The sequence below is a fragment of the Eulemur rufifrons genome, chromosome 7 (genome assembly GCF_041146395.1).
Source record: "Eulemur rufifrons isolate Redbay chromosome 7, OSU_ERuf_1, whole genome shotgun sequence".
Classification (NCBI taxonomy): domain Eukaryota; kingdom Metazoa; phylum Chordata; class Mammalia; order Primates; family Lemuridae; genus Eulemur; species Eulemur rufifrons.
In genome coordinates, this window is record NC_090989.1 from 46,673,415 (window position 1) to 46,690,898 (window position 17,484).

Consider the following 17,484-nt stretch of genomic DNA (forward strand, 5'->3'; position numbering starts at 1 on the left):
GTTACTTAAAACCCATAAAAGAGACCTTGGAATTGTATATTTTTTTCCCCAACTAGTAAAGTCTTAATATGTTACTCAGTTAAAAGGATCACAAAATATTGAGCATTATTTAAAAAAAACAAAATGGATAATGTTACCCTTCTTCAGATAAACCCAGTGCCTGTTACTGGAAAACTATGTGTGGTTGGGTAGTTGCCAAAAACATAAATAAGTGGTGAAGAGATGAGCACTAAAAATCATCAGAGATCAGGAGATATTGCTGTTAGACAAACTAAAAAGGTAAAAAGGATATATTTAATAAGTAAAATCTGTAAAATCACATGCCAGAATAATGAAAAGCTGAGTAGACTTTTAAAATAACTTTTTGTTATGTAAATTTTGAAACATACATAAAGAATAATCAGCTCTTCATGTACCCATCATATGGCTTGAACACTTATCAATATTTTGGCATTATTTTTTAATCTGTTCCCACCCTGCCTTGAATTTGCTGGAGTATTTTAAATCAAATTCTGAACATGTTCTTTTACTCAGCTATTTCACTATGCATGTCTAACTGATAACTTTTTGATATAACCACCATGCCATTGTCACACCTAACAGATTTAACAGTGATTTTTAATGTCAACACATATTAGTTTATATCTGAATTTCCCTAATTGTTTCAAAATCACTTTATTACAATTGACTTGTTCAAATCAGGAGCCTAACAAGGCTTATACTTTGCATTTGATTAACATGTCTTAAGTCTTTTTTTTTAATAGCTGTCATCCCTTACATGTTTCCAAAGCCAAACTATGTATATTAATCATCTAAAGCTATGTAACTATTACTCCAAAACCTAGATGAAACATTATCTCATATAGTTTTAGAGAGTCTGGTATCTGAGAATGGAGGATTTTTGGCTCAGGGTCTTCTTATGAGGTTGCAGTTGAGATGATTGGTGGAGCTATAGTCATCTGAAGCTTAACCAGAGCTGGAGGACTCAATTCCTCACCACGTGGACCTCTCCATAGGGCTGCTTGGGTGGCTTCATGATATGGCTGCTTCCACCAGAGTGAGTGATCAGAGTAGAAGATGGCTGTCTTTCACGACCTGTCCTCAGAAATGTCACTGCTGTTGTGCAGTATTATCTTGGTATACATGTTAGCCCTATTCAGTGTGGGAGGGACTACACAAGGGAGCAGATACTCATGTGCTTATTGCTTGTTCTTTGGTCATTTTTGTATTGAGGAGTTAATAGATCTTTCTAGTTTCTAAGACTATAAAAGGATACTAACCCATGTCACATGCTACACATGAGTAGAAGTCATTGGGGATCATCATGGATGCCAGCTACCACTCTTTGTAATAAAGTACATTTCCAGAAGTTTTACGATTATTCTTTGCTTCATCCTGTTCCATTTTCCCACTTAGGTATTTCTATCACTGGTTCTTTTTTGAAAACGTACATAAAACATAGCTTATATATATAGTCATGCACTAAGTAAGGACATTTCTGTCAACAATGGACAGTATATATATGACGTGGTCTTATACAATTATAATGGAGCTGAAACATTCTTGTTGCCTAGTGATGTTGTTAGCCATTGTAACTTAGCGGTAAGTTACAGTGTGTGTTTGTGGTGATGCTGGTATAAACAAACCTGTGTTACCAGTTGCATAAAAGTATAGCACATTCAATTATGTACAGTTCATAATAGTTGATAATAAATGACTGTTACTGGTTTATTTCCTATACCATATTTTATCGTTATTTTAGAGTGTACACCTTCTACTTATTAAAAAAAAATAGTTGACTGTAGAACCAGCCTTTCAGAACGTATTCCAGAAGAAGGTGGCATTGTTATAGGAGGTGACAGCTCCATGTATGTTACTGTCTCTGAAGACCTTCCAGTGGGACGAGATATGGAGGTGGAAGACAGTGATATTGGTGGTCCTGACCCTGTGTAGGCCTAGGTTAATGTGTGTGTTTGTGTTGTATTTTTTAGAAAAAACTTTAAGAAGTAAAAAAAAAAAAAAAAAAGTAAAATTTTTAAAAATAGAAAAAAGCTTATAGAATATATAAAGAAAAATACTGGGCTGGGCACAGTGGCTCACACCTGTAATCCTAGCACTCTGGGAGGACAAGGCCAGGTGGATTGCTTGAGCTCAGGAGTTCGAGACCAGCCTGAGCGAGAGCAAGACCCCATCTCTACTAAAAATAGAAAAATTAACTGGGTGTAGTGGCACGCGCTTATAGTCCCAGGTACTCGAGAGGCTGAGGCCGAAGGATCGCTTGATCCTGGGAGTTTGAGGTTACAGTGAGCTATGATGATGACACCACTGCACTCTGGCCGGGGCAACAGAATGAGACTCTATCTCAAAAAAAAAAAAAAAAAAAAAAATTTTGTAATGCTATATAATGTTTATGTTTAAACTAAATGTTATAGAAGAATCAAAAAGTTAAAAAATTAAGTTGATAAAGTAAAAATGTTCCAGTAAGCTAAGGTTAACTTACTGAAGAAATAAGATTTTTTTAATAAATTTAGTGTAGTCTAAGTGTACAGTGTTTGTAAAGTCTACAGTAGTGCACAGTTAAGTCTTAGGCCTTCACATTCATTCACCACTCGGTCGCTGCCTCACCCAGAGCAACTGCTAGTCCTGCAAGCTTCATGGTAAGTGCCCTATATAGGTGTACCATTTTTTATCTTTTTTCCATATTTTTACTGTACCTTTTCTATGTTTAGATAGTTAGCATTGTGTTACAGTTGTCTATAGCATTCAGTACAGTAACATGCTGTACAGGTTATAGCCTAGGTGCAGTAGGATATACCATCTACGTTTGTGTAAGTACACTCTGTGATGTTTGCACAGTGGCACATTTCTCAGAACATACCCCCATCAGTAAGCAATGCATGACTTTATGTTTTTATATTACCAAAACATCACTATAAAGAATGTGCTTTGCTTTCTTCACTTAATGTATCTTGTAGATCTCATCTTTCAAGTATGTAAAGATATTCGTCCTTTTTTTTTTAACAGTTAAACATAGATTGCTTATATCAGAATACTGTGACAGAGTCCCATTTGGACTTGAATGAAGTGGGTTTAAAATAAGCACAGTCAGTCGTCACTTAATGGTGATAATGGGTGATGAATATTTGTTGTGGTTTTTTTTTTTTTTTTTTCTTGTGAACAAATATTCATCACCCACTATTGCCAACTTCCATGCTTGGCACTGGAAGTTAACTGGGAGCACAGAATGCTTACTGCTAGCTAGGAACTAAAAATGTAATGAGAAAAATTACTTACTAATTTAAAAAGGAAAACATTACAATGGGGAAATTAAAAACAATATTAACCAAGTGATCAAAATTAATATCACCAGAAATGGACAAATATATATCAATCTCCAGATACAATATCGAGACGCATACATACATGACTAATATTGTGTTGCAGCCCAAAGTGGATACACAAAAGCTAACCATGAGGAAACATCAGAGAAACCAACCTGAGGGACATTTTATAAATGACAAGCCTGTGTTTTATTGAAATGTCAATGTTATGAAAGAGAAAGAAAGGCTGAAATTAAATATCCAGACTAGAGATTAAAGAGACAAAATGACTCAGTGTAATAAATGATCTTGGACTGGATCCTTTTTTTAAAAAAAAATGACATTAGAACAATTCATGAAATTGAAATGTCCATTGTGGATTAAAATATTATTTGTATCAGTGAGAAATTTCTGAGAATTGAACTGCAGATATGTAAAAAAGTATTCTTGTACTTAAGAGAAATATACTGAAATATTTTGAGGTACAGGGGAATGTATGCAAACTATCTTAAAAGTGCAAAAAATGTGTATAAACACACAGAAAAAATGATAAAGCAAATGTAAAATGTTGGTATATGAGAGATTTTTTTTTTACTATTTTTGCAATTTTTTGTTTGAAATTATTTCAAAATGAAAAGCAAAAAATTAAGTTAAAAATAAAAAAATTTGATAGGTTCTTGGAAACTGACTTTAAGTGAAACAGTGTATAAGGAAACCAGTTTTACCATAGGCTAATTGATAAAAATGAATTAAGTTCCTACAGCATATTTCTGGTCACCAGACTTCTAAATAAAGACCCAAGACAAATGAGAGCTACAGATACATTTTTAAGAAAGATTCATAGAAACAAGATAGTTATTTACCCAGTTATTCCAGTTCAGGGTCATGAGTGGCTGGAGCCTGTCCCAGCAGCTCATGCAAGATGGGCACCAGCCCTGGACAGGATGCTATTTCATTACAAGGCTTGCTCACGTGTGTGTGTGTGTGTGTGTGTGTGTGCGCGCGCGCGCGCTCGCTCGCTCTCTCTCTCTCTAACTGGTACCATTTAGATATGCTAAGTAACCTAACATGTACATCTTTGGGATGTGGGAGGAAACTGGAGTACTTGGAGAAAACCCACACAGACATGGGGAGACCATGTGACAACCTCCACACAGACACCAGCCTCTGCTGGAAACTCTTCCCCCCTCCCCATCAACGTTATAATGAACTGATGTTGAACAAAACTGTTATTTGAGGACCTGCTGTAAAAGGAATACTTTGTAGAGGTAGTAATAAACCTCTGATATTTTTAACACTAGGAGTGGTATTTTCAAAATGGGTTTGTAGCAGTTTAAGAAGACATATAAAAATAAAAAGAAAACATTGAGAAGAGTTACACCCTGTGAATTTTTATCAAGGAGAACAACTATGCTGTTTGGGCATGAGTTCCTTAGTCATTGGTGACAGTAGTCTACTACGTGGAGCCTTGATCTCAGCCTCTTTTGGTGATGCCAAAGTTTATATTATTTTGCACATAGGATAATATGGGCAAAACTACTTTGGTAAACTAAAGCTCTGAAGGTTATGCGTGGGTTCCAGTGATGGTTCTTAGCTGTTGATCATTTTTTTATTAGCTATTGACCTCAGGAAAGTGGCTTAATCTTTCTGTATCTGCAATAGGGATTACTAATGAGGTTGAACTTTTTATCATGTGTTTATTGCCTGTTTCCTGCTTATTTTTGTACTATGGAGTTAATCATTCTGATTTCCAAAATTTAGAGTCCTTTATCATATGCTGTACATCTTTCTTACCCTTTATTATATTTCTGTACGTAACTTTTTATTTTAGATTTTGGCCACTTCCATTCGAATAGTTAGTTATGAAATACAGTCCAGGATTAAGGTGGTATTTAAATTTGGTTAACTTCTGTGCTCTACCTTTTATGCTATCTATTAGTTGAAAGCATTTAAGAAACTTTTGTAAGGTGTTTTTTTTTTTTGTTGTTGTTGTTTTGGTCACATTTGGGAAGAGGATTGATAGCTTAAAAATAGTTGAGCAGATTTTATTTTTATTATAAAAAACATAACTGCTTGCTAAGAAATAAGCTGGATATAAATACATATCTTACTTAGTGCTGCCCAAGACACCTTTAGGGCTGAGCAGCCAAATACAGTAGCGTGGGGTCCATATCTTGATTTGAGCCTGTGAGTGCTAGCTGCCTACTGCACCTCAATTTGAGTGGCATTTGATAATGTATTTAACTTTTCTTTACTTTTTTTCCATACTTATCTCACTTTTTGCCATAAGTATCCAGTTTACCCATTGTCTTTTGATTAATAGCAGGTAGTTTGAATATTTTTTAAAGAACAAGCCAACATTAAAGATTTAAATACTTGCTAGATATTAAAATGCAAGTTTTATTGGTAGTCTAGACATTAAATCTATTTAAGTCTACCGTTAAAATAACTGAGAAAAAGTAGAGATGATAAAGACATAAACCAATAAATCCTTGTTTGAAAATCACAGGTATTAAGCATCTAAAAGTTTTCTCAATAGGATCTGTGGTCTACTGACCCCACATAGGACAAATAGGACTCCTGTGTCCAAGAACACATCCCCAGTGTTAAACAGGTCTGCCGTTATTAAAAAGCGCAATGAAGAACCATTTAGGCTTTGTCAGATTCCACAAGATTGGTTAGGATATTCAGATGTTAGATACTTGTGGAAAATCAAACTGTTGACAAATTCCAAAGATGTTTTTGAGTTCTGGAGCAAAAGATATCATGTGGTTCCTTGCTAGCAAAGGGTCCATTCATATGGTAACAGAGATCCAAACTTTTAGAAAGCAAATATAGTGCTGCATTGGGAAAGATTTAGATGCTATTAATTAATGGTAATTGTCCCTTTCCTCAGATTTTTGTTTTTTGATGTTCAACTCACTTGATTTTATTGAGCATTAGTGGTACTTGCCTTTTGGCAGTTGGGTTTGAAAGCATTTATTTTTCTGAACTTTATGAAGTGGTCACTGCTAATGTTATATAATGTTTGTTAGTAGTTAGTTCTCTGCAACTAATCCACAGCAGAGCAATCACACTTCTTAAATTGTTCATTCTTCTCTTCTTCATAGACATTTAAAGGGAAACAAACACATTCTTGTATATTGTTGCTCAGTGTGTTCATGTGTTTGGATGGGGAGAGAGTGTAAATAAATATGCCTTTAAAATACTTCTCTCTGCCAAGTTAAACCTGCCCCTTGTTCTTTTTTCTTTTTTCTTTTTAGGTCAGATGTACCAACAGTACCAACAACAGGCTGGCTATGGTGCTCAGCAGCCACAGGCTCCGCCTCAGCCACCTCAACAGTATGGTATTCAGTATTCAGGTGAGCAAGTGTTGAAAGGGAGTTGGCTTATGGTGTTTGATCTGTTTCTATTAAACTTCAAGCCCTTCCTCTTCATCTTTTGATTTGTAAGACATCATAGGAGGTATTAAGTATTTATTGGGAAAACAATTGTTTTACTTATTTTTAAATATTTTACCTTAATATTTTATTGTAAATCAACATTTCTATTTTCTGGTGGGCAAATAAAATTTATAATCATAGTAGATGATTCTATAGTAACTTGTAGTGTAAAAAAGTTTTTAATACAAAACTCTCTCTTACTAACATGGTCAACTTGCCTCTTTTGGAACTGCAAAAAAAATGCAGTATTTCCCCTCCCCCATTTATATGTAACACATAATTCCAGTATACTCTTAGTACTCGTCCAAATAGTAACAGTTGCCTCATACATGTAAAGGTGATCTTATTAAATAAGAACTAAATTAAGCTACTTAGGTTTTTAAGTCTCTTGAAAGTATGTAGGAATACCAAAAACATTCATAAAAAGAAAATTATATAAAATGTAATTCAGGCAACTAAGAATATTAAGTTTAGTTGTAAATAAGCATCCTGGGTATTTTGTTTTACCATTTGTCCACTGAAGAATATATATTATATGTATTTAAATATGATAAACCTCTTTATCATATTTTAAAAGAGCTTTGATTATAATTCTGATATTTTTTACATTTATGTGAGAGTTTATGTTCAGCTCTTACAGCTGAAGATTTTTAATTATCAAAATTTTAGCTGTAATTAAAAATAATTTATGTAAGTTGAATCTTGTCTAAATTCTATCTTATAGAGTTTTGTAGCATCAACTAGAGCACAGGGGTCAGCATACTATAGCCAGAGGACCAGTCTGGCCTGTTGGCCTGTTTTTGTGAATAAAGTTTTATTTAAACACTTATATACCCCATTCATTTTTATATCATCTGTTGCTACCCTGGCACTATCATGGCAGAATGGAGTAGTTGCCACAGAGATTGTGTGGCCCACAATGCATAAAATATTACCGTTTGGCCCTTTACAGTAAAAAGTTTGCTGACTCCTAACCTAGACCATAAAATTAGGTCAAACTAATTGAAGTTTGACATATTTTAACACATACAGCAATTTTATTTAGATTATATTTGCTGTAGAGTGATTTAACCTGTACCTGCTGGGTTTTAATTGTATAAAATACAATGAACTTAAGCTCGGATTATGGTATTAAGGGGAAGGTTATTTTTAGGGTGTAGTTCTTTAAAAAATAGTGTTACAAGTCATATGATTTGTAGAAATAATAGACTATCAGAGCAGACTAGATCTAGTAATCATTTAACCTTGGGAGATTTTAGCCCTTGTGGTGCTTCAGAATCCCTGGGGTGCTTTTTGGTGCTTGGGTCCCACTCCCAGAGATTTTGTTTCATTTGGTTAGGGGTATGGGACTCGGGCTTTGATATTTTGAAAGCATCACAGATCATTATAATGAGCACCCATGGTTGGGGACCACTGATCTTGTCCCACCTACTCATTTTATATAAATAAGGCAACTTGGGTTCAAAGAGGTTGTGATTTGTTCAAGCCCATTCAGTGGGGGAGCTGGACCATAATCTAGTACTCATGTCTTTGTGGTTAAGTAATTCTCTGTATCACTCTATGTTCTCCAACCTAGACCAAGGCTTTTTTCATAAAAGGATAAGTAGTAAATATTTTAGGCTTTGTAGACCATATGACTTTTTTCCTAGACTATTTATTGAAAAAAACCACATAATTTCCATTTCATGCAATTTCCAGTGGTGCTCACCAAAAGTTATTATTTTGGAGAGTATGTGTGGAAGGGAGACTATACACATAGTAGAAGCATTGCCACTACTGGGCTGCTGGTGAAATGGCATCTTCAGCTCTTAGGGTTATTCTCTCTCCTGAGCAGTAATTAACGGTGTGTTTGCTTCTAGAGTCCTTTAAAAAAATTTAGATTTCAGTTGCTAGGATGAAAAGGCAGCTATTTTTCTTGTCTTTTTTTGCTCACAGTTTTAATTGAATAGACATTTTCAGTGTAAAAATTGAATCCATCTGTTTCTCTAAAAATTTACAGTAAAAATTTAAGTTAAAATGTTTTATACAGAGGAAAGGAGAAATTTTGACATTCAAACTTTTTCATGAATTGATTTCAGTATCAGATGCTCTCATGAGTAAAATGCTTTAGATATTTGATTTACTTATTAATAACCAAGCTTGCTCTTAATAATTTTAGTCAGGGACTTCACGCTGAGTAAAGTTTAGGTTTTTTTCAAGTTATTATCTTTGTATTTCTGATCCTACTAGTCCTATTAACTTGAATTTGATTGAGAGATATGGAAATAGTCAACTAAATACTCTACTTGGAGACTGTAAGTGGCGGTGGTGGTGATGGTGTTAACATTGGACCATCTTTGACACTGTTGGTTTGCCAGTTTCCCTCTGTGACCTTTTCCAGTTTTGTTCATGGACTGTGTCATAAAGGTTTCTTTCATGAGTAAATTTTGAACCCAGGTTCAAGGTGAGTTCAGAATATACTCAAATTCATTCAATCCTTTTTTTTGTTAAATGCAGGGTTGTACATATTTTAATAATTTTCTTATGTATCTGGTATTTAATGCTGACAGGATTCCAGTCAATGGAGAGGTTTCATTGCAAGTAGCTGCAGGTGTGTTTCATGGTAGAGATAAAAGTTTTCAGTGAAGCAGACTTTTCTTTTAAAAAAAAAACATTACATCCTAGTAAATAATATAGATGTTGATTTTGTGGGGCAATATGGTGTGCTTTTTATGTGTCATGCTGTACTGCTAAGTCAAAATTTTGAGTTGTAAAGGCAAAAATATCAGATACCAAATCTAAAAGAAATGAAAAGATTATGAAAATGGTATTCATAATAGTATTTATTCTTAAATGGCTTTGTTTTTATAAACTTTAAAACATCTCATTATTATAATAAATATACTTGTAGTATTGTTTCATTTTAAAATTTTCATTCTTCGCAATGTATTTTTATTTGGTACTATTGTTAATTAGGTCTCTCAAAACCTAGTTACTGTTTAGCTTTGGCATTTTTCATCGTCCTAGAAAGTACAATAATTTCTTTATTATTTGAGCATCTCCTCTGTTCTAGGAATTATGCTAGAGCAGGAATTTGCTCCCAGGGATTATATAGTATTGAAGCAATTGTAATGAAGATACATATATAGATAGTGGTGATTATATATATATATATATATATGTGTTTCAGTTTAAGATTAGAGGGTTTAAAAAATTGTAGAAAATGCCTCTTGAATAACTATTTGGTCTTGAAGTAATATTATGTGATGGAATCTACTACTCTGCTTGTTACATACATATTTGTTAAATTTCTCATCATTTTTGGTCCATACCAGTAAGACTAATTCTCTGGAAAAGAAGTTTCACCCAAAGATAAATAAGATGTTATTTATTTTGCCTTTTCAGCAAGCTATAGTCAGCAGAGTGGACCCCAACAACCTCAGCAGTTCCAGGGATATGGCCAGCAACCAACTTCCCAGGCACCGGCTCCTGCCTTTTCCGGTCAGCCTCAACAACTGCCTGCTCAGCCACCACAGCAGTACCAGGCGAGCAACTATCCTGCACAAACTTATACCACCCAAACTTCTCAGCCTACTAATTATACTGTGGCCCCTGCCTCTCAACCTGGAATGGCTCCAAGCCAACCTGGGGCCTATCAACCAAGACCAGGTTTTAGTCCACTTCCTGGAAGTACCATGACCCCTCCTCCAAGTGGGCCTAACCCTTATGCACGTAACCGTCCTCCCTTTGGTCAGGGCTATACCCAACCTGGACCTGGGTATCGATAAGGAGGCTCAGCTACGGTGATTAATGTAGCTGCTAGCTATTTCCCCTCCCAAAAGACTCCAATACTATTTTAATTTGTATTGAAGTTCAGAAATTTAAAAAGCATAGCATTTTTATGATATCATTGTTGCTGTTAATTGAAAGTATAATTTGCTGGAACATAGACCAAAATGAAAGTTTTTTTCCTCCCTGCTTAAAAATGTAGCAGCTTCCTAGTTATTTTGAAACACTACTCTTACATGTGTGTAAAGTGATTGACTTTCTAGCTTCCTTGGTCCAGAGGATATTAAAATTGAGGTCTAGCCTTCTTACTTGGCTTTTTACTATTAACATGATGTACTAAAATAGAGCCGTTTGAGAAGACAACTAGATATTATGTATAAAATGTTAACATCGATAGGTTAATAAAGATGATTGAATCCATTAGTTGTCCTGAAATTTAGTCATTAACATTGTATATTTTGGTCTTAAAAATGAAGTATAGACATTTCCTTTCAGAGAAACACAGTGCCATTTGGTTTTTATCCATCCTGATTTTGGGGGAAATATTGATTTAAAACAAACTTTAGACTTCGTAAGAAGGATCCTGAATAACTTTGTGCTTTTCCTTCCTACAGAGATAAAAAAGAACCATTCAGAAATAAAATACTCAGTCTTAAAAAAAAAAAACAAAACAAAAAACTACATCTCTTTATTGCAGAATTTGTACTTGTTTGAAAAATACAAAATGTAGCATTGATAAAATCAAAGCATGTTGAAAGGCAAGCACAGGGAAAGGTCCTTTCAGGATGAGGGCAGCACACATGCCTATATCCCTCCCCAGCTGAAGGAAACTACCTTTTTTAATGAAAATGAGTCAGGTTTTCATTACAGATTGATTGAAAGAGTTACAAAAACATTCTCTGATACATTCATTCATAGAGGTCTTATGTATAAATATATATAGTAAATATCCTGTAAAATGTTAAGGATCTCATCATGCATTATCTTTTTGTGCTCAGACTTCACATTCAATCTCTACATACAGCTTGATCAGAATACAAAAACAATATGAAGATAATTACTTAAAGGTATAGTTTGACAAAGTATATTCAGACATTGTAACATAATTGCAGATAGAGAAGTAATATATCTTTTGAAACTGAATATAGCAGATTCTTCATTTTTTTAGCTGAAGTGAAATTTTCTGATTCAATCTTTTTAATCTGCAGATATTTTAAGGAAATGAATATTAATATGAATGTATAACTACTTAAACTCCTCAGAAAAGCTACTGAGCTGTTGCTAAAAAATTGAAGTTTAAATAAACATGACTATTAGGACCTTTTCCCCTAAGAGAGAGAGATATATATGCTAAAGATAATTTGATCCAATAAGTTAAAAACTAAGTTGAGATTTATGGAATTAATTCACCCATAGGAAGAGTACACATCAAAGTAAGTATTTTTTTAAAAGTATAAGTTTTTGATGTTAATTTTGTTATAAAAGTATCTCAAAACATCATTACAACAATGTGATAAATAATATACAAATGATCTCTTAAAATACCATGAGTAGGGAGCCAGCTTCCCCAAAAATGTTATTCTGTTAATGTCAATATCTTGTTTCTTAAAATGATTTTGTAAAACCTGATAAATACTCTCAGCAATCTTTTCTAATAATAAACATCTAATAGTGCTATTAATTAGATTGTAGACTTTTATACATAGTAAACAAAATAGCTTTAAATGAATGTGACAAATACCGTAGTGTTTCCAATGATCTTTTTGCCATGGTGAAACAGAAGGTACTTTTGAGCACCAAGTGCAGCATCTACCATTTTCCAGGGATTGTAGTCCCACATTCGTACCATTGAACATAATTGATTTGGGTGTGACCACCTATTTCTCCAAATTGGACAGGTTCCTGGCGAACAGCTCTGAAATAGCCTAAGAGGGAAAATAGTTTAGTTTTAAGAGCTGCTGTATTTTTGCTCTCATTGCTCATAGACAGAAGGATGTCATTGAATGGCTAGGTTACTCTGGGCGAGGGAAGGTAATTTAGAAAACTGATAGCAACATAGGCCCTGATGCATTTCATGAAGTAGTAATGGCTGGCTAAAATCATGCACACCCAAAAACTTGTTGACATTTGCCATAACAAGTTAGGATGGGATGGTTGATAGTGTGAGAGCAGTTTCAATTGACATTAAAATGTTCACAGATCTTATTAAGTCATCATTTAGTGTGGTTGGGTTTTTAAGTGCCAGTGAACAAAATGTGTTACTGTACTGAAAAATCTGATCAAGTACTTCTTCAAAGTATTTAAGAAACTGGTGATTCCCGAGTAATATGGACAGGGTACCCTGTTCTACACTGGTTAGACAAGAATGTTCATTCTTTTTCAGTCCTCATTACACAGCGTGGTGCTGATGGATCTTGCAGAGGTTATTTCTCAGTAGAATTTTTCTATTTTAATTATATTTATATAGTTATTTATAAGGCAAATAATAGTGTTTTTTCCATTTATGGTAATAATAAAGTTTTTGTTAAAAATTTTAAGGGAATAAAAAACACAGTGTGCTCAATATGATAAAATCCATAAAGGTAATACATGAGTGATGTAAGTTTGGAGAACACCGTTTTGTTTTTATAGCTGCTTTTGCAAATTCAGATTTTCTTGAAGTAGAATTCACTTATACATGTCTGTGTAATTTCCCTTGGCTCTAAGTTTCTAATTTGAGAAACTTACATTGAAGTCTTCATTTTCTCCTAGCCAGCTAAGTAGAGCAGTAGTACCACAGAATTCTTTTTAAATTGATTGCTTTCCTCAGCTTGATTTCTTTCTGGGTTAATCTGTAAAACTCTGTTACTTCGGAGGAGGATCAGAAAACATACCTTCTTTGGTGGGTAACTGGTCAGAACTGAGTTGCTGTCCTGTACGTCCATCTAAGAATGAATCCACAAATTGGCAGTGATCTTCTCCGTGGCCCCTCTGATCGCCTATGTTATAAAATTTTCCTGAAGAACAGAAATTGAAAGGATAAAAAGGATAGAACAGTGTTACTTTCTAATACTATCTTATCTTACTTTCTTTGATATGATAGTTCTGAAATAATCAAATTGTTTCAAATAATCATCTTGCCTGTTCTTACACATTTTTTTCACCTATTCCTTATCCTAGTTCAAGCCAGTCAATGTCTCTGGACTGAACTATGGGATAGTCTCCCAACTGGTGTCTCTGCTTTTTACTCTTACCTCCCTATAGTCTTCCTCTCCTCCTCTTCTCAGAGATTAGTGATGTTTTAAAAATGTAAGTCAGATGATGTTACTTCCATAAATCTTTCCAACAGTCTCACATTATACTCAGAATAAAAGCCAAAGTCCTTACCTGCCTGCCTATTCCTCCCCTTACTGTCAGCCAAGTAATGAATCTAATGAAACTGGCCAGGTGTGTTCTGCCTCAGGCCTTTGCACTTTCTCCCTGGCACTAACTGCTTTATCCCTAGACCTTTGTACAATTGGTTCCTTATCATAATTTTTTTCTTAGCATAAGTGTTACCTTTTCAGAGGGGGCTTCCCTAACCATCTAACTAAAGGAGCTTCCCTGTTCAGCCATTCTCTCTCACTGTTTTAAAAAGTTTCTTCAAAGTACCTATATGAAATTTCTGTTTATGTATTTGTTGTCTATCTCTTCCTACTGAGGAGAGGAAAGAGAAGTAAGCTATATGAAAGTAGGAAATGTGTCTTTTTTGCTGCTTTGTCTCCAGCACCTAGAACAGTGTCTGTCATAAAGTAGATAAAAATATTTGTTGAATGACCAAACAGATATCTACCTGTTGGGGCTAGACTTAATATTTTTAAAAATTATTACTGCATAAATGAATATAGAAAGTTATAATGTATTGGGTATGGAGCAAGGGATTATAGCCCTTCTGACATCTTAAAGATGACATATTCCTTCCATGATTATTGTTATATACACTCCTTTTATTATCAGTAGGCTTTTTATCCTTGGGTGATTGTAACAAAGTTGAGCTTGAACATGCTTAGTACCTGTACATTCAAGTTTGCCATGGCGGCACTGTTTCAAATTGCATTTTTATTATTTACCTTCTAATAGCATGTCTTAAATCCTTGCTTTCTAGGATAAGTGTTTCAATAACATGTTGCTCAGGGGCAAACTTGTATTTATATCACCCTTTAGTGCCCGGAACTCTCCATAGGAAAGGAGAATGCTGCAGAACATACCCTGAAGTCAAAGGCTCAGAACAGGGCTGGAAGGTAGCCTGCTTACCTGTGAGGGAGTCGCTCAAATAAATTTTGTATCTGAGAGAGTTGCACAGCTGCACTCCTACAAATTTTTTATACCACGTCCTTTTGACATATTGTTTGCCCTTACATTCTGAGTAAGAGTCTGAATTAAAGGGTCTTTCAGTCCAGATGGCATCTCTTCCTGCTGCATAAGGAAAACATATGGTTTGAGTTTAGTATCTGATTCTTGGGTACTGAAGAGGTGTCCTAAAAGCTTTAAAAAGGCAGTTTTGCAAAGTTTATTGTCAACTTGCTGATACTTGGCCTTTTCCAGTGCTAAATATCGGAGCCAAAAATACTGCGAAGGTTTAAACAAGTAAACCCCCGAATAAGTTTCTGTCAATAGTGAGATAAATCACGGAGCAGTAGGTTTAGGGTGTTGAGTAGCTTCTGCAGTGCTAGATGTTGATAGTGTCCTTCAGAGCAAATTTAGGTTTCTTTTTGCAGCATATTACAAAATTTAAGCATCTGCTTTAATGTGACTTGTTATTAAAGATGGAAATGAGGTTGTTATATCTTGACTTACTAAACAGAACATTTGAGCTGGCCTGGTACACGAGTAAAAGCAAGTTTCAAAATGTCTAATTTCTTTTCAGAACATCAGAGACTCTCAGTATTATTCAGTGTATTAGGTAAATATTCACACCTGATTGATATTCTAAAAAGACTAAATGGAAAAAAGTGAAATCATGGTTCAAATTCTTCCATGCCTGTTGAGTTGAATCACTTTAGAGAAGCATGTAGTTGTGTTCCTATTGAGACAGGTACTTACCAGAAACTGGCTCGCTCACTCTTGGGTCCGCTGAGAAGAAATAACACAAAAGTCAGACATCATTAGGTAAAGTCCCAACATTCCTGTGGCATGGTGAAGATGGGTGCTTGTGACTGTTAAGAAATCTTATTTATAAAATGGTATACTTTTCCTAAAGACTGCCTTTGAAAGTTTTGTTTTGGAAATTTTTCTCGATTGAATAATCTCTTGCCAGGTAGGTATTCAGCTGTATCTGTTAGATGTGGTTTGAGTAGTTAGGAGCCTCTAATGGTGTTCCGGCCTTCACTTCAATTTCAAAAGCTTCTCCTTTTAGTTTCATACAAAAACTATTCATGATAAAATCACTAAGATGCCATGAACAGCAGTTTGCATAAAAATGCAAATAATAATGCTGTATGTATGGATGTATCTTGTTAAATTGGCACTTGCAAGATGTAATTAGAAAATTTCACAGCTGCCTATCATAAAAGAACTGTCATATGAGTTCCCTTTCTGGCTGTACTCACTGATATTTTGATTCTAGGCATAGAGGGGAGCATTCATTCACTAGATTTTTGAAAGACTATAGATTATGTTTTTTTCTTTTTAGCTGATATGTCTAACTTTTCTGACATCAAGGTAAGTGAGGAAAAGTAAGTAGTGCTTCCTTAAGGATATCTTCAATTTGCTTTTTTCCCATGATTTTTTTTTTTTTTTTTTAGAAATTCCAGAAACTCTTTGAGTACACTGTTTAGCTGCATTTCAAAAAAGCTCCATGTGCAAAACATTGCTCCATTGTGGCTCTTTACACGTCTTTGTCGGGAATTACTGTTGATGTGATTACCTGATTCAGTGCTAAATGCCACTGTGTTGCTCACCGGGCCTTCACCAAGTGGGTTTTTGGGTTTCACCTGGAATTCATAGCTGTGTAGGAGGAAATAAAATAATAATTGTAATATATTTTTGAGGGGTAGGAAGTAACATTTCCCTTGTTATACTGACATCCCTCCTGATTCTATTTTGAAATCATGATGACAGTGAATGATAACATGTTCTATTAATAAAAGCAGGTTGAGGAAAGAAAAACGCTTACTGTTACTTTCTAAACAGCTTGTCTAATGTTTTGTATAAGCATCAAGTTGACAAAAAAGATGGTTGTCTTTCAGAAACTCCATATTAGTACAGATAACTGGGCTCTTTGTGAATGGACATAAAAAAAATATGTGGTGGATTCAGGCTAATTCCAGCAATAAGGAGCCTCAGTTTCCTTCAAATGTCTGAGCTACTCCCTGGGGCCAAGAATTGGAAAGATTCCTTTTTATTCCCTATTATCCCAACTCTGAGTATAGCCTTGCACTTGGCCATCTTCCTCATTGTGGGGTTTGAACTGCCTATATCAGAATCACATGATAGGGTGGCAGTTTATTTAAAATGCAGATTTCTTGCCCCACCATAGCTATTGAATCAATTTTTGAGGGAGTTCAGGAAAGAGTTTATAACAAGTTTCTGAAGTGAATTCCGTGCCCACTGAAACTTGAGAACTACTAAACTAAGCTATGGGAACAGATAAACATAAAAATGTTCTTTGCAAGGACTTCCTAGTTATAATTCCTATTTCTGGAACTTAGGTTCCTGTGATCCACAGACAACGCATGATGTCTTCAGAAAAGGAGGTGTTTCCTCAAGAGCCTGAACACAAATACTGTGACTTTTCTCCCCCTCCATAAACCAGATTCATATTAGCTAGTCCTTTAACCCTTTATTAAAAAAAAAAAAAAACAGATCTCTTGGAATTATAAGTACCTTTGATTCTATCCTTAAGAATTATTTATGAAATTGTTGTATAGTATTTGATAAATTTTATTCATAAAACATGTAAGCAGAGCAAATCCTTTTAAGAAATTCAAACAGTA

At 34.7% G+C, this 17,484-nt stretch overlaps 2 protein-coding genes across 5 annotated transcripts in view; one reads left to right on the plus strand and one right to left on the minus strand.

The window, feature by feature from the left end:
- The window catches only part of TFG (trafficking from ER to golgi regulator), a 38,363-nt gene extending 27,409 nt beyond the window's left edge, over positions 1-10,954 (plus strand). For all 4 annotated transcript variants that reach the window (XM_069472547.1, XM_069472546.1, XM_069472545.1 and 1 more), the window contains exons 7-8: positions 6,584-6,682; positions 10,148-10,954. In XM_069472547.1, the coding sequence (XP_069328648.1) occupies positions 6,584-6,682; positions 10,148-10,530 (482 nt within the window). In that variant the 3' untranslated portion in view covers positions 10,531-10,954. The remainder of the gene's footprint in view (positions 1-6,583; positions 6,683-10,147) is intronic.
- Positions 10,955-12,154: 1,200 nt separating this feature from the next.
- Positions 12,155-17,484, minus strand: part of ABI3BP (ABI family member 3 binding protein) — a 219,026-nt gene continuing 213,696 nt past the window's right edge. The window contains exons 64-68 of the mRNA XM_069472549.1: positions 16,416-16,495; positions 15,593-15,622; positions 14,804-14,965; positions 13,405-13,527; positions 12,155-12,456 (exon numbers count right to left, since the gene is read on the minus strand). Of these exons, the coding sequence (XP_069328650.1) occupies positions 12,341-12,456; positions 13,405-13,527; positions 14,804-14,965; positions 15,593-15,622; positions 16,416-16,495 (511 nt within the window). The 3' untranslated portion in view covers positions 12,155-12,340. The remainder of the gene's footprint in view (positions 12,457-13,404; positions 13,528-14,803; positions 14,966-15,592; positions 15,623-16,415; positions 16,496-17,484) is intronic.